At 43.4% G+C, this 19,351-nt stretch overlaps 1 protein-coding gene and 1 long non-coding RNA gene across 3 annotated transcripts in view; one reads left to right on the top strand and one right to left on the bottom strand.

The window, feature by feature from the left end:
- Nucleotides 1-11,441, top strand: part of LONP2 (lon peptidase 2, peroxisomal) — a 45,382-nt gene extending 33,941 nt beyond the window's left edge. Inside the window, exons 12-15 of one of the 2 annotated variants that reach the window (XM_053400220.1) lie at nucleotides 861-1,003; nucleotides 4,860-5,067; nucleotides 7,116-7,306; nucleotides 10,246-11,441. In XM_053400220.1, coding sequence (XP_053256195.1) covers nucleotides 861-1,003; nucleotides 4,860-5,067; nucleotides 7,116-7,306; nucleotides 10,246-10,467 — 764 coding nt within the window. In that variant the 3' untranslated portion in view covers nucleotides 10,468-11,441. The remainder of the gene's footprint in view (nucleotides 1-860; nucleotides 1,004-4,859; nucleotides 5,068-7,115; nucleotides 7,307-10,245) is intronic. The other variant, XM_053400221.1, reaches the window with a different exon arrangement.
- LOC128419481 (uncharacterized) lies at nucleotides 8,047-8,692 on the bottom strand. Its single transcript, XR_008331859.1, has 2 exons — nucleotides 8,617-8,692; nucleotides 8,047-8,236 (listed from the first exon to the last, which is right to left on the bottom strand). It is a non-coding gene; the product is annotated as an uncharacterized LOC128419481 (long non-coding RNA).
- Nucleotides 11,442-19,351: the final 7,910 nt, after the last annotated feature.

The following is a 19,351-nucleotide window of genomic DNA, read 5'->3' as shown; positions in this document are numbered from 1 at the left end:
AAATATCGACCTAGAACATGGGGGGGGGGGGGGCTTGTGACACACACAGAAATGTTGTTGGATTCCCAATTCCCATCAGCCCAACCAGTGGGGGCAAGGAGCAGGGAAGTTGGTCCAGCAACAGGGGCAAAGGTTCTCCGCTTCTTTTCTCGAAGAACTTAAAATCTCCTACAATATGTTATCCATTGTTCAAAACATACGTCAGGGAGAGACTATTGCTGTGTGGCAGAACACATACTTTGCATGCCAAAGGTCCCATGCTCAATAGCAGTTAAAGGAGGATCAGGTAGCAAGCGTTGCGAAAGACTCCTGCCTTATGTACCCTGAAGAGCCGCTGCTCATCAAAGTGGATGGTAATAGACTCAATGAGAACAGTGGTCTTGACTTGGTGTAAAACAGCTTTGTGTTCACTTGCACCCCACCAGCTGCTGTGGGAGAAGTGGCAGGCTGCACACTCTGCACAGTCTTCATGCGCACACATTTGGATGCATATGTGTTTGAGAGAAGATGCATCTTCCCTACAATGGTTGGGTGTGTGTGTGTGTGTGTGTGTGTAGCTGTGTTAAGTGATGTGGCTGAATCATTGATCCTTAGGAGTAGCTCCATCAAGTGGTTGCCCATCCATTTAGTGGAGCCAGTCAAGATTCTCTCTAGAACAGGCATAAGCAAACTCGGCTTTCCAGATGTTTTGGGACTACAACTCCCATCATCCCTAGCTAACAGGACCAGTGGTCAGGAATGATGGGAATTGTAGTCCCAAAACAGCTGGGGGGGCGAGTTTGCCTATGCCTGCTCTAGAAGTTGCCGGCAAATGTTTCTTTTGATCATATCTGTGAAGTGACCTTTTTTCTAACCTTAAGAGTGTAGAGAGCATGTTGCGGAAGATGCGAAACCTGATTCGCTCAGCGACACTGCCGATCTGGCTCTACCACCTGAAATGCCCATTCTAATTGACTTAGATGCCTTGAAGGACATTCTTGGGCCACCAATGTACGAACTGGAGGTAATTATTGACTATTTTCTATCTTTGCTCTTTTTTATTTTGTAGCTTGTATAAATTAGTTGTTGGTGGTGGTTTGCTTGCTTCCCCACCTTCAGAACAGCCAGGTTGGGAAGGGACTTCTGGGGAGAGTCCCATGGGCCAGATAGAAAGGCTGGGGTGGGGCCTGAATTTGGGTCCCAGGCCTGCTGTTCTCCACCTTATTCTAGTGGCACGAAATCTAAGCTCTTCCAGAAGCTACTTGGTTACATCCAGACTACATCTGAGCTCTGCTCAGGCGCAAGGGTAAAACCCCTCTTATTACATGCAGTAGCAGGTAGCTCCCACTGAACTGTAGGTCTTATAAGGCCAGTGAAAAAATTAGGACCTAGGGATGGAATGTCAAACCTCCAGTAGCTGTGTGTGCAACTTTGAACCATTGGGGTGTTTTTCCTTGCAATTTTGTCACCAGGATCTGGCCACATCCAGGGGCCAAGATTACCGGATGGCAGCCTCATAAAAGAAGTGAGGCTTTGGCATGCTTGAAGGGGTTTCTTTCTTCTTAAGCTGCTGTTGCCCTTCTCTCTGCAGCGAGGAGCGCTGAACTTCCGTCTCTGTGAAAAACATTCCAGATTGGTTCCGTTTGTTTTTCTTTGCTGCAGTCTGCAGTGGGGCCTCTCTCCCTCCCCACCCCACCCCCAGCTCAGAAAGCCTCACCTCTAACCTTCGCTCTGCCATCAATAACTAGCTGGAAATCAAGACCCTGCAAAGGCCAGTCACATGTCAGCGCTCAGCTCGAGGAGGCCCGGCAGAGAGAAATTGAAAACCTCCCGTAATTGAATTGACTGGCCCTTCCGGAAGGGGAAGGCCCTTTTCAAATGAATATATATATTAGAGAGAAGTTAGGCCTATAATCTCATAAGCGAGGGTGCTTTGGAAAGAATCAATTCAATCAGCTGTTCCAAAGTCACAGATCGCTTTTAGAGTCAAAACCTCTTTTGGTGGAATCAGAATATGGCACACCCCAGACGGATACATGTCACTTGCTGGAATTTCGAAATCCGATCCTGGCAGAGTCTGAGTGTGTATATCTAAAGCACCCTTTTGCCTCTCTCAAGAGAGATGGCTCAGTGCTGGCTGAGGATGATTAACTCATGATGGTTTCCTGAAATGCGAAACCCCTTTGTGTGCCTAGGAACACCCTGTGGCCTGCCTCTTCTCACATCTGTCTCTGCTGCTCCATAGGGCTGCTGCTGCCCTGGTCCCAACTGCGATGTTTTCTTTACAATACTGTTGATGCATCCTGGGCTGCTTAATGGCCACTGGAAATAGCAGTTGACAACCTGGAAGCTGTAGGTTAGGGCAGGAGTTGGAAACCTGTGGTCCTCCAGATGTTGCTGGAGCCCAACTCCCATTCTTCCTAACCATCAGCCATGCTGGTTAGGGCTGATGGGGGTCCCAACAGCAGCTGGCTTTACTCCTGACTTAGGGGGGTAAGGCTGACTCACCTAGCACTTTGTTTGAAAAATGCTGCCTTAGGTTTACAACAATGGACTCCTCTGAGCATTCAGAGGCAGCTCATCCCACCATTTGGAAGCTAAACTTCTTATGTGTGGCAAAACAGAAAACGGGTTAAAAATCAGGGTGGGGTGTTTGTCTGCAGCATTAACACTAAAGTTTTAAGATAGAATTATCTAGGTGGATAAGAAAGTCTTCACTTGGTGCTACAAGGACACAAGACTTGACAATAGGTGTGCCCTTCTGGGGAGAGAATTTCACAGAGAAGTCCACAGCTGAGGTGGCACCACTGAAAAGGCCCTTTGTCTCAGAGGTGTGTAGTGGGGAGCCTCTAAATATGGCTTCAATATTTGGGAGTAGGTTGCCCTTCGTATAGGTAAAGGTAAAGGGACCCCTGACCATTAGGTCCAGTCGTGGCCAACTCTGGGGTTGTGGCGCTCATCTTGCTTTATTGGCCGAGGGAGCCGGCGTACAGCTTCCGGGTCATGTGACCAGCATGACTAAGCCGCTTCTGGCGAACCAGAGCAGTGCACGGAAATGCCGTTTACCTTCCTGCCGGAGCAGTACCTATTTATCTACTTGCACTTTGATGTGCTTTCGAACCGCTAGGTTGGCAGGAGCAGGGACCAAGCAACAGGAGCTCACTCCGTCGTGGGGATTCGAACTGCCGACCTTCTGATCGGCAAGTCCTAGGCTCTGTGGTTTAACCCACAGTGCCACCCGCGTCCCTTTTGCCCTTCGTATATCTACATCTTAAACCATATGGGACTTAAATGGTTTTAAGCCAGCACTTCAAATTGTACTTGGAGACACAAACTATTAGGCAGTGATGCTCTGTAAGTGAGATGTCTTCAACCAGCCTCAGTCAACAGTCTGGCAGCTGTATAACAACTGCCTGGGCCAGTTGAAGTTCTGTGGGTACAGACTCTACCTACCAGAGTTGGAACACTTCTGAATCCCATTGAGTTCTGTAGAACTCTCCCATTAAATCAGGGAGACGGAAAGGCACCTAGCTATGGCTAGATCATGGCCCGTGTGAAGGTTTGATAGAGCACTTTTTAAAAAGCATTTTCCTTTATAGCAGTTAAAGTTGAAGGTATAAGAGCTGACCTTTCCTTACTTGGAGAAACTGAAGAACAGGGTAGCTCTCTGGGTTGCTGCATAAATGAAAAGTTCCATCTGCCAACTTCAAAAAACTTTAACTCATTTTTGCTGTTACAAAAAAAAAATACTCTATTATTTGCTCTATGAAGCACCCATTTTAAGCCCCCACCCACATGCCACCCTAGCCTTAGGAAACTTTCCTCAGACTATATGTTTGCAGCTCCACCCTTTCAGAAAGTTGTTGTCAGTGGTGTTTCAGTCTTTAGCTTCCTTGGCCTGATGCAGGGAAGAAAAAATATGTGTAGCCGGAAAATATTAATGTGTGTAGTGAAAGGGTAACATTTCACTTGAAGTTTTGCTTGCTTTGTTAGTTAAAGCTAGGATTCTGGAAATGATCCATGCTACAAAAGTGTTGACATCTTTCCACAGGGCCTGCAAGACAGAGCTGTTCCGCCTAGCCTTTGGTTCGGACTCAGTCTAACCCTTATGTTTCCCTCCCATTATGGTTTTGATTTATGGGCTACTACTAAAATGAGGCTGCATTTTAAATTGCATTTTAACCCATATTTTAATTAACTGTTTCCCCCCCCCCTTCCTATTACATTTTATTGTAATTTTATTGGTGTTAGCCACCCTGAGCCGGGTTTTGGCTGGGGAGGGTGGGGTATAAATAAATTATTTTTATTTTATTTTATTTTATTTATTATTTTATTTTATTTTATTTTATTTTGCGCCCAGTAGAAGTCAATAAGCAGAAGTCATTTCTGAGATTCCCTCCTGTAATCCTCTTAGGAATGTTCCTAGAAGCTTGTCCAGAATGCCTGTGAACTAGGACCATTTCTAATAATTATCAAGGATGCTCTAATAGCATGGGTATACTGTCTCTGCTGGCTCCCTCTTTGTTTCTGGGCTCAGTTCAAGACGCTATTCAACTCTATGGCCCCATCAACACAGAGTTACTCATGGCTCAATTTTATCCCTTATGCTCATGGGCGTAGCCAGGATTTTTGTCGGGGGGCTGACCTTTTGTTAGGGGGAGCAGAACCTCAGTTTGCTATGTATTTTTATTGATTGGGGAGGGCAGCTACACCCATGATTATGCTATTTAACATCTACATGAAACCACTTATTAGGGTCATTCGGAGAGACCCATCTTGGCCTTTCTGCAGTACTGAAATCAGACCTATTTTAAGCGGGAGCCTTATTTTCGGCACCTAGCTGTCCTTTTCCATAGAAATACTGTTCTTCTTTCTTTCAGGTGTCTGAGCGGCTGAATCAACCCGGTGTAGCAATAGGTTTGGCTTGGACTCCTTTAGGAGGGGAGATCATGTTTGTAGAAGCCAGCCGCATGGATGGGGAAGGCCAGCTGACTCTGACTGGGCAGCTGGGCGATGTCATGAAGGAGTCGGCACATCTTGCCATCAGCTGGCTGCGCAGCAACGCAAAGAAATACCTACTGACAAATGGTATGTGAGAAGGCATGAATGGAAAGATCTGGTGCATGCTTCATGCATGCATAGAATAGGTTTTGAACATGTCTGGCTTTTGCTGCCTGCCTCGGACTATAGAAGTGGAGGCCATCAAGCCTCTGGAAGACACCATACATTTTTGGTGGAAGGCATTTTTAGCTTGGGGCAAGTTGCAAAAGGAGACTGTTGCGTAGTGGTGGAGCAAGTGCTTTGCATGGAAAAGGTCCCAGGTTTGGGCCTCAGCACAGCCCATGTAAATAAGCCGCCAAACAATACTAGCCTGCTCAGTTTTTTACTAGCCTACTTTTTACCCATAAGAAGAACTGGCAGAGAACAAAGAGGGCAGTCTGTCCCAACTTTACCAACCCTTTACCAGTTAAAATCAGGCTTATGATTAGCAGGCTGGAAACACAGTCGGCTGGCTAAGAAAGGCGCTGACATGTCTCCATTTTATTATATTAAATATCTTAATGCATCACTTTGGTTAACCCAAAGAGCCTTATAGCAACCCAATGTAAAACAGAAGCTTTTCTTTTTAAATTTCTCTTTTGGGCAAGGGTTTGATCTTTCAGAGTGCTTGGAATTGAATTAGTACTGTATATTTTGACACTGCTGTCTGGTTAAATTAGTCTGGGAATTCTTTCTTCTTGCTGCAGTAATTGCTTTGATTGTATTTTTTTAACTCCCGTTCTCAGGACATACATAAACTGAAAAGCAGATAGAAATGTTTCCAAATAAACAAAGAATTTGTAAATGGCCTCAGCTGGAAATTCCATATTTAAGAACAGCGCAGCTATTAAAAACAGCACGGTATTGGCTTTGAGGGACTTGTCTTCGTGTGAATGAACTGCACCTTGGTTTCTTAAGGTTGCTTTTACAAAAGGCTAAGAATGCTGTTTTCCCTCTAGCTGCTTTTTAAAGATGTGCTTTAAGCCTCAGCCCCTCATCTGTAATATGGAGATAATACTAGGCACATGAAAACATTGAAAGCTACCTTATAGTGAGTCCCATTCCTGCTTGGAGATGCCAGGGATTGAATGCATGCGAAACCATGTGCTCTACTCGCAAGTTACAGTCCAGATCCACTTTACAGATCCCAAAGGTGGTGTGTGTTTTCAAAGTATGCTTTGAAAACTCAGGACACTTCCTAGTGATGCTCAGTGTGTTTATCCAACTTTGCCTTAGGCTTAGCAGAAAGCATCTCCACCTGGGCAGCTGATTTTCACCACTGGGGCCCTGCCTAGTGCAGCCCTCTGTGCCATATCTCATACTATTTCAGTGTCCCCCAACCTCAGCAACAAGGAATTTTGAGGGGAGGGGTGCCTAGGCAGGTAGGTATGATTGGCAAAAATTGGGTGTCCCACCTTCTGCAAGCCACAGTAGATAACAGTCCTAACTAATTTTATCATTCAGATTTATCCAAGTGAATTTACTATTGACTACTTCGAACAGCATACATTTTTGCCTGATCAAAACCAGCAATTCTGAAAGAAACCAGTGCTTTTATTGCCTGCACACCCCGTATCATCACCTAAGAAGCATTTCTGCTCTCACATGTGCAGAAGGGAATGCCTCTGCTGAGATGGACCTTATTCAGCTACAGTTCTTATAAACACTTTAAAAAAATTAAAAGTAACTTTAAAAAAAATAATAATCTGCTGCCCAGTTAAGTGGGGGGCACCATTTTTAATCCAATCAATTCATTTTAGTACCACGGAAAGTGTTTGTACTGCTGTTAAACCGGTTTATCTGGGAAAGTGTTTCCAGATTCAAAGTGTAGCAGAGTATATTGACACAGGTGTTTTCTTCCTTAATCCTTCTGTCTCCCCCTCCTCCTCCTCCCCCTCCTCCTCCACCACCCAGCACAGATCTCCTTTCAAATGCTCTGCTGCCAAGTGGAACAAGTGTCTGGAATGCAAGTCCTCCAGTGATGTGGTTTGTTTATTTGTTTGTTTGCTTTTCCCCAAAGAACAAAAGACCAGAAGCACCGCAGGTTTGAATTTTCCACACTGAACATCCCCCCTCCTCAATTCTCTTTCTTAAAGCTTCTGGAAGTTTTGATCTCCTTGACAACACAGACATCCATCTGCACTTCCCAGCTGGAGCTGTCACAAAAGATGGACCATCTGCTGGTGTTACCATAGTAACCTGCCTTGCCTCCTTGTTCAGTGGGCGGCTGGTGCGTTCAGATGTAGCCATGACTGGAGAAATTACACTAAGAGGCCTTGTTCTTCCAGTAAGTATTCTTTGCAGATAACAATATTGTTGAGGCTTTCTATCTCTCTATCTCATCCCCTGCCCCACCCCCTGCAAAACAAAAAACCCCAACACACCGCACATTCCAATACTAGTTCTAATTCTTTAATCTAGTCACGCTATGGAAGGTTGTATGGTAAAGTTAGCACAGTTCTACAAAACAAACAGTTAGCACATACTTTGTTTTTCAAATCTGCTCTACATTAGTGATCTGCCACAGGCGACATTTACAAGACAACAGAGAAGATAATAGTAATTTCTTCCAGTGCTAATGTTGTCAGATATTGCCTAATTGAAAACTGTGGCCGCATCATCACTTTGTTCTCTGGGGAGCTGTTGAAGAAGGAAATCTTTTACCAGATTCAGCCAGTTTTACTTCCTTCCCACTTCTGTCTTGATGACAGCTAGGAATACCCCTAGATCAGACATGTTCAACCGGTCGACCCTGATCTACAGGTAGATCCCTGGGTGCTCCTGGTGGATCGTGGTTGATCGCGGGACCCTTATCGATCTCGGGATTTAAAATAATGTTTCCAACACCCTCCCCCCTGTTCCTCCGTCACGTAAAGTGTTCGTGTGTTTGGCGTTTGTTGCTGTCGATCGTGGATATGATCATTGACTTTAACAGTGCGTGCATTTGTTTTCTTATGGGTTTTTTTGGTGAGTGATGTATGGCATTTCCCAAAAAAAAAGCTCAACAACTCTGGCTCCTCCTCCCTCTAATGGGAGTAGATCGCAGTCCCTTGGGAGTTGGATGTGCCTGCCCTAGAAGTTTGGTTAAACACCACTTCCAAGAACTGGAAGTGTTGCTCACTGGGGCAATATGGTTTGAGCATATGATGCCAATCTTGGCCTGACTGCAGGGGCTGACGGTTAGTTTCCGGGTCCAATTCAAAGTGCTGGCTTTGACCTAAAGGTAAAGGTAAAGGTACCCCTGCCCGTACGGGCCAGTCTTGCCAGACTCTAGGGTTGTGCGCTCATCTCACTCTATAGGCCGGGAGCCAGCGCTGTCCGCAGACACTTCCGGGTCACGTGGCCAGCGTGACAAAGCTGCATCTGGCGAGCCAGCGCAGCACATGGAATGCCGTTTACCTTCCCGCTGGTAAGCGGTCCCTATTTATCTACTTGCACCCGAAGGTGCTTTCGAACTGCTAGGTTGGCAGGCGCTGGGACCGAACGATGGGAGCGCACCCCGCCGCGGGGATTCGAACCACCGACCTTTCGATCGGCAAGTCCTAGGCGCTGAGGCTTTAACCCACAGCGCCACCCGTGTCCTTAATAGGTTTTGACCTATTAAGCCTTAAATGGCTCAGGACCACAATACCTCAAGGACTGCCTTTCCTCACATGAACCGACCTTCAGCCCCTCTTCATGTGCTTCCTCCACGAGGTGCCGGGGGTAGGAATGTGAGAGAACGCCTTTTCTGTGGTAGCTCCCCACTTGTGGAATGCTCTCCCCAGGGAGACTCACCTGGCACCTTTGTTACATATACAGTGGTACCTCAGGTTACATACGCTTCAGGTTACAGATTCTGCTAACCCAGAGATAGAGCTTCAGGTTAAGAACTTTGCTTCAAGATAAGAACAGAAATCGTGCTCCGGTGGCGTGGCAGCAGCAGGAGCCCCATTAGCTAAAGTGGTGCTTCAGGTTAAGAACAGTTTCAGGTTAAGAACAGACCTCCGGAACGAATTAAGTACTTAACCCGAGGTATTTAGGTGCCAGGCAAAATTAAACAATCTATATAACTGTAAACCACTCTGTGATCCTCAGATGGAAGGGCAGTATAGAAATTTTAATCATCATCTTCCTTTTAAAAAGGCACTACTTCTGTGGGGATTTCATTATTATTATTAAAAATCATCTATCATGGGTTTGCTACAAAAATAAAAATACAAAACTGACTCATGCCTCAGCTAGCCCAGGCCATTGTGATCTGAAGTGCTTTCTGGAATGTGCATAGTGTTGGTTGACGTCACCAACAGCAAGCAAGAAAACACTCCCTCTTCCATGTGACATCGCAAGGCACCATTCAGCCTGCAAAGAGCAAGTTTGCACTGGACCAGAAACTGACTAATCTCAGGAATTAGTCCTTTGCCAGTTTCAGCCCTTATTCCAATCGAGACCTTTTCAGGATTGGTCATTGGGCTAAAACTGATGATGGGGCTTTTCTGCTCCTTTCCCTCCCTTGAGGTTGGTTTCAGGTCTTGTGCAAATCCAGTATTTGTAGTCTTAAGTGTTCTCATTTCGCAGGCTGGGGCCAAAATGGGGTGGCTGAACCAATATGGCTAACTGCTCTCATCCCCAATACACACAAGAAACAAAAACCAGAATCTGCATAACTGTTACACTTGCTTTGTTCTGTGTAGATCGGCAAACAAGTGATTCAGGTTAAAGGCAGTCCTGTTGGTTAATGATCCCAGGGAATGACCTGAAGGCTCACACACATCACAAAGCAAGCCTTCTGCAGCAAAATAGCTTCAGCTCTGTTCAGTTCCTAGGTGAGAGACCATCTAGGAAACTCATGTATGTTGTCTTTAATGATGGGAAAAGGTGGAATATAAATTTGATTAAGTAACACATAGTCCAGGGTTACATGTGTTTTTGTGTGCCCCCCCCTTTCAAATCTGCACGTGGCAAACCCAAATTATGTATATGTTTAATACATTTTATCTGTTTGACAAACATTCACATAACTTGGATTCTTTAAGGAAGGAATGAAGGGAACAAATGGACATGGAGACAAGAGAGTTGGCAAGAAAACACTGGCGTCTGATGCAGTGGTTTGCGAAAACATTAACAAAACAAGTTGAGAAAATTATTTGCACATAGCATAGTAATAACACAATGCCTTATTTCTGCCAGTAGCATCTTCCTTAAACTCTCTCCGCTCTCCCCATTTCATTCTGTGTATTTAAACAGGTTGGAGGAATTAAGGACAAAGTTCTAGCAGCACACCGAGCTGGACTAAAGCGAATTATCATTCCTCAAAGAAATGAAAAGGATCTTGAGGAGATTGCCGCCAACGTACGGCAGGATCTGAATTTTGTGATGACAAGCTGCCTGGATGAAGTACTTAATGCCGCTTTTGATGGGGGATTTTCAGCCAAGACAAAACTTGATCACTTCAACAGTAAACTCTAAGCAGATTGACTTGGGCTCACTCAAGGAACAAAATGCAAAGCTGATGTTCATCTGGCAGGATGCAAAAAAAATGTGAGAGTGTTTAAAAGTGGCCAACACTGGAATGAGATTAGAATGTGTGAAAGGGCTCTTCTTCATTTGGCGGTACAAACTTGCTGCCCATTCTTACTGGTCTTTATGTGCATTAGTGGACAGAAGTCCAGAGAGATAGATTTGAATGCTAAGCTCTTAATTGTTAATCCCCTGTGCAATTAAGGGGTAGACTGATACAGCAGCAGAATATCCAATCACATGAGCCTTCATGAAATCTGCCTGTTAATTTATTGAAGCCTGCTTTCTTCCACCCCCACCCACCAAGAGCCTGATGCAAATGTTGAGATTTTACCTTGCTTTAATATCAGAGCTGTAGTTAAACTGTCACTTGTCACTGATGCCAAGCTACAGTATTGTTCACTTCGGGTTTTTAAGCTGAATGGGTATGCAAATTAATTAGTTCTGGTCTTGCACATGGAATTGTCCTGAGGTCTCATTCTTACAATAGACCAAGGACTTGCAGCTTTGAATCATAGGAGAGTCTCTGAAACTAGAAGAGTCTAATTTAGAACAGTCTAGGAAGTGTTGCCACAGAGGTGGCAAGTTGTGTCTTCACCATTGGCCTTGCTGGCTGGGAGAAGTCGTACATTTGGGGTCCAAAGGCTCCCCCACTCCTGCTTTAGAGAGTAACTGCATCGAATTTAGTCTGCTGCCCCGCTGCTCCTTTGACTGCTTTAAATTAATGAAGTGATTCATTTGAAATGGTAGAGGAAGAAGCAAAGCCTTTCTAGACAATATATGGCCTGGCTGATTTGTTAATAATAGTGCTGTTAAAATAGTGTTTAATATCAGAAACTTAACTTTGATTATTATAAAAGACTTTATTGCCTTGAAAAGTTGTAATGAGATCAGACACAAAATAAAGAGCTGATGGTACACAAGAGCCAACTTTCCTTTCAGGCTGAAGGTTCTTCTAGCACTGATAACACTTTCTACATGGAATGAGAAAGCCACATCTGCAGTGGTTATAGTTAGGGAAACAAGTATATGAAAGAGAGAGGAGATCATTCTGGTAAAAAAAGGGGGAAAATAATTATCTATTGATTGCCTGAAGTATCTCAAGATGCCAGCTGGCTCACAGGGGCATTTCTGAACAGAGGCTTGTTAGTGACATAACAGCTGTGAGAGATGTGACACACAGAAGAGAATGAGGTCTCCCAGACTGAGCTGTAGCAACTGTTCCCCCTGAGCAGCCCTCCGGCTGTTGGACTCTAACGCCCATCAGCCAGCCCCAGCCAGCATGGCTGATGGCTAAGGATAATGGGAGCTGTTGTCCCAAAATATATTGTGGATGGTCATCATAGGATGTTTTCAGAGCACATTCATTCATTTCCACAAAGGAGTCCATTTGCGTGCAATACAAAATGGGTCGTTTACACAACCCAGTTACCTAAATAATGCTTCTTGGTTATTGCAGGGATGAGGAACCTGTGGCCTTCTGGACGTTACTGTACTCTTAACTCCCATTATCCCTGACCTTGCTGGCTGGAGTTAATGGGAGGTGGAGTCCTACACCATCCACAGGACCACACGTTCCCCACCCCCTGGGTTATTTGAAGCTCTTGCTTGTCTAAAAACCTTCTGTTTCACAGAGGCTGCACACAATGACTTCCGTTTAAATTACATTTTAAATAACCTTTTAAAGGTTATATAGCCTTACGTTTCGCACAGACACGTTTTCAGCATTCTGTTTCACATAAAAGAAGTTCTAGTAAACGTCCATCCATGTAGCATGGCATGAATAAAGCACAGTGCTTAAATGTCATATGATTCTATGCAAGACAGCACTAGCCCTGGCCTTGGTCCATGGAATGTAGCTTGGGCATGTGAGCGAGAGACGCATCCTTCACAGGGCTTAATATATGGCTGCAATTTTGGCTTTTAAGAACTCCATGTGCAACACACTACTTGACTAGTGTACAAAATCATACCATAGGGACGGAAGGGGGTCTTTCTTACCACACCCAGTGCTCAAAGGACATGGGGTTCTGCAACCCACCGCAGGCTACAGGCACTTTGATTTGATTGATAGATGTGAACACACGAGCAGCACTACTTTATTGTACAAATTTGTGGGTACAATTAGTATTTATGGGAATTTTGTTTTACAAACATACAAGGCTACAGGCAGGCACTTCAGATACGCAGTATGGTGTTGGATCAATTTCCACTGCATTTTATTTATTGCTCTTTCAGCTGTTCCTGCCCCTCCCCCATCTTCTCCCACATCAAGCAGGGCAAATCTATTCTGGTCATGAATAGCTCAGGGCTTCTGAAGTCACAACCTCATCACACCCAGAGGTATTTGATCAATGCAAGATTGCAAGCTATACTGGTAGGGTCAGCTTGCTTAAACCATTTTTGACACACCCACTATTTTGACACTCTTGGAAATATGCTCCCTGCTGCAAACTGTGTGTTTAAATGGGCCAGCTGCAATTCCTTTTGTTCACTCTCAAAATAAGCTTTCATCATAATTGCCCCACACAAGCCCAGCTTTTGGTTCATATATTCAGTACTGCTCTTTAAAAACGTTTTCAAAGCCAATGGGAAATTTTTATTAACTTAGGGCTGCACAGTGCAGTGCACTTACTTAGAAGCAAGTCTCACAGAATGCAATGAGGCTTGCTTCTGCAGGCAAACGTAGGATTGCAGGTTTATCATGACATCAACTGAAAACAATCTAGTCAAGTACAGCAACCCTCACCCTAAGACAACTAAGTCCTGCAAAAGAACAATAGATGTTTTAGAACTCCTAGTAAATATTTTACTTTTGAGTGTCAACCAACATATAGAGGTGATCCAGTCAACACTGTGTACATAGGGTTGTATCCAATTCAAGAGTGGACCCAATAAAATAAATGGGCGTAAGTTAGGTATATCCATTACTTTCAATGGATCTGCTCTAAGTAGGAAAAACACTGGCAACAACTCATACTTTGAAAAAACCCTTCACCAAAAATACTTGAGTAAGCTTCGTAGTTATGGGATAAGAGGACCTCCTATTGGAGAGTGAGATAGTGAAGTCCCCTTCGTTTCAGTATTGCAATCTGTGCTTTTCAACATGTTCATTTATAGATGTGTTTGATAAAAGTATTCATGAACCACCAACTAAAAAAAATATATATTGTGGTGTATAATAATAATAATAATAATAATAATAATAATAATAATTTGTTAATTTATTATTTGTACCGCATCTATCTGACTGGGTTGCCCCAACCACTCTGGGTGGCTGATTAAAATCATTTAAAAATCATTTAAAACACAAAACAAACAAACAACCCTGAATCAAAGTAATTCTCTACAAAACACTTGGCAACAAAATATTGTAACTGCCTGTTTAATTTCCATGGGGAGTTATCCAAAGTACTAGCACCATGATGCCAAAAGCTTTAGTTCTCATACACACTAAACAAAAATGAGGATGGCATTTGATTATTGTAGTGATAAGAGACAAGGCAAGCCGTGATATTCTACCTCCTCTGTCAGCAGCAATCAGAAAACCAGTTTCTGAAAATCGCAAGAGGAGAGAGTGCTGTTGCACTCAGGCCCTGCTTGCAGGCTTCCCACAGCCATCTGGTGATCACTGTAAGAACAGGATGCTGCTGGACTAGATGGGCCTTTTGGACCAAGTCAGTGGGGCTCTTCTTATGCAGTGTATCCTCACCTTCTAACAGATGCTTAAAAACCTAGACAGCCATGTGAGGATACTGTAAGCTGTTAGGTACTCAAGTCCCCACTTCTTGCCCTATTTTTCTTTCCCAGCTGACAGTCAACATACTGACTGCTGACCATGCTCCATTATCATCAGATTAAATTTGTATTGGGCCACTGCAGAAAAGGCCCTCACTAGAGCTTTTTAGACAAGTCTTATTTAAAAGGGAGAAAGCAGGTATCCAATACGGGCACCAGGTAGCAAATTCATATAGATGAAGGCCCTCCTCTTCCTAAATATATTTTCTCCAGACAGATAACTGAAACCCTAAGGGGAGGACACACACATGTCATTCCTGGAGTTTCCTTTCCCTTGGCTACCGTTAACCAGCTTATTTTTATCGTTCTTGAACCCTGCTCAATTTGTATTTGTCAGTGGGAGATTCTTCCTTGGCTCAGAAGCGGAGAGATTCCTCAGCTAATCTTTTCCCTCCTCTGCTCCTGTAGAGCAAGCTTTGTGGGAAATTTTGCCCTCCGACCCTCACTGCTAAGGAATGCAACCCTTTGTCTTCCTGCTAGCCAGTCTGGAGACACTTGATGAGAAATTCCTGCAGGCATCCCTTGCCTCTACTGGAATGGGAAGTTACCCCGCCTGAAGTTATAGGAAGCCACTGGCCAAGGCAGGAAATGTTAATGGAGAACTGGGAGGGAGAACTGATTGAACTTCCCTTTTGAAAAAGCTCTCTAAGCTCCCCTTCCAACACATCACTGAGTCATGATTCAAAGCAAGCTGCTGGGGATTGCTATGAAACCATCCTTTCCATCTACTCCAAATCCAGGGCATGAAAAAATTATCTTGAACCAGAAGGGAAGTATACCTTAGTGCAGCAACTCTAACTTCCAAACTCTGGTCCATGAGCCACATTCAGGTGGTCCATGGTATAGTCCCATTAGATATCATGTGTTTAATTATACTTTTGTTGCTTCTTTTATTGTAATCCTAAATGCACTTTATTGTATTATAATCTGAATTCTACGATTCAAACTATAATACAGTGGTACCTTGGTTTACAACAACAATCCGTTCCGGAGGTCCATTTGTAAACCAAAACAGGTTGTAATCCAAGGCACACTTTCGCCAATGGGGCCTCCAAAAAAAAAAAGGGTTGTAATCCAAAAAAAGGTTGCAAACCGGGACATGCACTTCCGGGTTTGACATGTGTAATCCAAAACTTATGCAAACCAAGGTACCACTGTAAAGTATAATACAATGTAAGAAATAAAAGCAGCAATAAAAATAGATTAAGAATGGTACAGCATCTAGCACAGCACACTACAAAAGACAGCTGAAATATCAGAGCTATAGTTAAATTGTCACTGATGCCAAGCTACAGTCTTATACTTGAGTAAGCTTCGTAGAAAGCAAAATGGAATTTCAGTAAAGGAAGGTTGCAGCAGGGATCAACGCTTCACTACCCCACCCCCCAAAAAAATTCCACATTACAACCAAAAGTTCATAGGAAGACATCTCCAACCAGGGAGGCGGCTCCAAGATATTACTCCAAAATGGAAGAATGAATACACATCTCCTGCCCCATTGGTTATTGAATATGTGGTCATAATTCTGTTTCAGCAGGATTTGATGCCATAATACTGTTTCCACCCTATTCTTCCAAAGGCCTGTGCAGGCAGCCACTGTAGGGGCTCAAGAATGAAAAGCAACCAAGTAAACACTTCCTTTTTAATACAGCCAGGACGCATCATTGTCTGTCTTGAAATTGGTATTTCACAAAGGGGGAAACATGCATAATGCTTTCCCTCCAATTATTGCATGTATACATGAGCTGAAAGCAGCCAAGGATGGGGCCTAGGGACTGCCCTCAACACTGTGACACAGAATAAAATTGATGCTCTGGAAAAACCCACTTTTTTCATTCTCTCGTTACATGTCATAGCAACATAGACTCCTACAAAGCCCCACACCCAAATGCTAATATTTCATTTCCATAGCCCATTTCTGAATTTAACCCAGCAAGTATAACAGGAGTCTCCAGTAACAAAAGAGATTCAAACCGGTCTAACTTGCACATCAAAAGCCAGGATGTTAAGTGTAGTGTATGAACAAAGGATCTGAGATTTGTTTACCTCTTTTGTTCTCTCACATCTCTGACTTTCTAAGCACGAAGGTTTCAACCCTAAACACACCATTACTAGGAAGTAGTTCTTACTGAAAACAGTTGGTTTTACTTACAGGTGAAGATGTGAAGAAGTGGGCTGCACACATTTTTTAAACTGTTACATAGGCAGTCTATTTTCTCCATTAAAAAGGGCACACGAGGACAAACTGGATCTGACTGCAGTGCATTCAGCTTTTTTTTTTTAAGGCAGTAACAACATTGCCTCACTCCTCAAAACCATTTTTATAAGCCTGGTAAGTAGTCTGCCTCTGATGCTGCAGCAATGGCTCTCACTTCAAGCTGCATGAGAGTGAGAAGCCACAGGGCAACAAGAACAAATCAGCAGCTACTTTCTGTTTCATTAAACAAACGTGTGGCATTCATCTTGGACCATTTAAAAAGATTTAAAAAAATAAAAAATGTCTGTGCGTGTCAACTAGAATTGCTCCCCACTTGATCTGGATTTTTTATTTTTTTCAGAAAAGAAAAATCCACCGGAGAGCTGCTGGTGATCAGGGTATACACTAGACAGACTCTGGGCAGCTTCGTTGTGTCTTGGCACATAGTTGGAAGGCACATAGTGCAGCTAATTTGCTGACGCTAAGCAAGTTTAGATCTGGGCAGGGTCTGAAAAGCTTCCATGTTCATTGCTTTGAGTTCCATCCCAGAGGACAGGGGAGATATACATATTAAAAATATATGTAACCTTAGTTATACTGCCAAGTGGGTTTGCAAACATTCCCAGAACACAAGATAATTCAGGTAACTCGAAGAAAAACCTTTGCAAAGTCAGTAGTGCAGCAGTTCAACACCTAAATCCTATATGGCTTGGATCCATGTTACCTGAAAGATTATTATCTCTCTCTTTGAACCTGCCCTGGTGCTAAGATCTGTGGGTAAGCATCTTCTCTTGGTCCCATCAAAGTTGGTGGTGACAGGAGAGCCAAGCCTTTTCCTATATTGTGGGATTCCCTCACAAAAGGGGTTAGACCAGATCTCTGTTAGTAGATTAAGAACTTCCTATTTAGACAGAGCTTTAAAAACCAGGTGCAGTTTATGTTCACTACTGGGCTGCTTGTTATCAGGGCAATCAGTAGGTTAATACTGGCTCTAAGTGTGTTTTACCGTATTTTAACTATTGTTTTTAACTAATTGTTTTTATTACTTCACATTTTTAAATGTTTTTAAAACTGTTGTAAACCGCCTTGAATCCCAACTTGGGAGAAAGGTGGAATAGAAATACTTTAAATAAATAAACAAATCCAGCATAATTGGCTGCAGTATGCACAATGCTCCAAGGTGCTCTCTAAGTATATTTGCAATGTCACAGAGAACAGCAGGGCACAGATTCTCAGAAAACATACAGCTGCCAAGATGCATGCCATCCAAATTGCATGCCATTTCACTGATGCCCTGAAACGTATCACTGTCCAAAGCAAGGTTATCTTAAAATATCTACATAATTCTTACTCAGTTTCAATGCCCTTCCTTAAATACAAGGGGGAAAGAGGGGCAAACATTCAGAAGTAAACTTCAGAGTTAAATGACCCCCCCAAACAAAAAAAAATCAGAAAAAGTATTTATGCAAATACATTGGTTGCTTATGTGTACATTACACCTTAAAGTGAGCAGAGCCCTGCTGGATCAAGACAATGCCCCAACTAGTCCAGTATTTGTTCTCACTGCAGCCAACCGGATGCCTGTGGAAAGCCCACAAGCAGGACCAAAATGCAACAGTGCTTTACCCATTTGAAATTCCCAGCAACTAGTATTCAGAGACATACTGCTTCCAACATCAGAGACAGAACCAAGCAATAGTGACTAGTATTTTTAACAAAATAAATTCCTTCCATCCAGTAGCACCTTGGAGACCAACTAAGTTTGTTATTGGTATGAGCTTTTGTGTGCATGCACACTTCTTCAGATACATTGAAACAGAAGTCACCAGACCCTGATATATAGTGAGAGGGTGGGGAGTGGTATTACTCAGAAGGGTGGTGGGAATGGGTGATTGGCTGATAGGTGTGGTAAACCTGTTAAGAATTGTTAACGACTGCAATTGGTCTTACAGGAAAAAGCAAGGGGTGAGATGGCTAAAAATAGCTTTATTGTGTATAATGAGATAAGAATCCAATGTCTCTATTCAGACCAGGTCTGCCCATGGTTTTAAGCTTGGTAATAAGTTGCAATTCAGAAACTTCTCTTTCTAGTCTATTTCTGAAATTCTTTTGTAATAAGACAGCTACTTTGAGATCTTATATAGAATGTCCTGTGTTCTCCTACTGGTTTCTCTGTCTTGTTATTCCTGATATCAGATTTATGTGCATTTATCCTTTGGCGTAGGGTTTGGCCTTTTTGTCCAACATAGAGAGCTGAAGGGCACTGTTGGCATTTGACGGCATACACAATGTTAGATGAGTAATTAAATAGTCCTGAGATGGTACGTTTGATGTTGTTGGGGCCAGTAATGGTGTTGTCCGGGTGTATGTGGCAGCAAAGTTGGCATCTGAGTTTATTGCAGGCTCTAGTACCAGTATCCATGTTAAGTCTGGTTGTTTAAGATCGGGTGGCTGTCTGTAGGCAATGAAAGGTCTTCTTCCCAGAGCTTGAGAAAGAGAACTGTCATTGTCTAGGAGAGGTTGTAGATCTCTGATGGTGCGCTGGACTGTTTTAACTTGGGAGCTGCATGTGATTACTAGCGGTGTTGTTATTTTCTTTTTTGGGTCTGTCTTGCAGCAAGTTCTCTTTGGGTATCAGTCTGGCTCTGTTGATCTGTTGTTTAACTTCATCAGGTGGGTATTTTAGTTCTAAAAAGGTTTGCCGTAGATCTCTTAGGTGAATGTCTGTGTCTGTAGAGTTGGAACAGATGCGGCTGTAACGTAGGGCCTGACTATATACAATGGATTGTTTGGTATGGTAGCTAGAAGCATGTAGATATGTTTGTCGGTCAGTTGGTT

Source organism: Podarcis raffonei, chromosome 8, assembly GCF_027172205.1.
Source record: "Podarcis raffonei isolate rPodRaf1 chromosome 8, rPodRaf1.pri, whole genome shotgun sequence".
In the NCBI taxonomy this organism is placed as follows: domain Eukaryota; kingdom Metazoa; phylum Chordata; class Lepidosauria; order Squamata; family Lacertidae; genus Podarcis; species Podarcis raffonei.
Note: the sequence above shows the minus strand (reverse complement) of the source record. Positions and strands in the feature narration are given on the sequence as shown.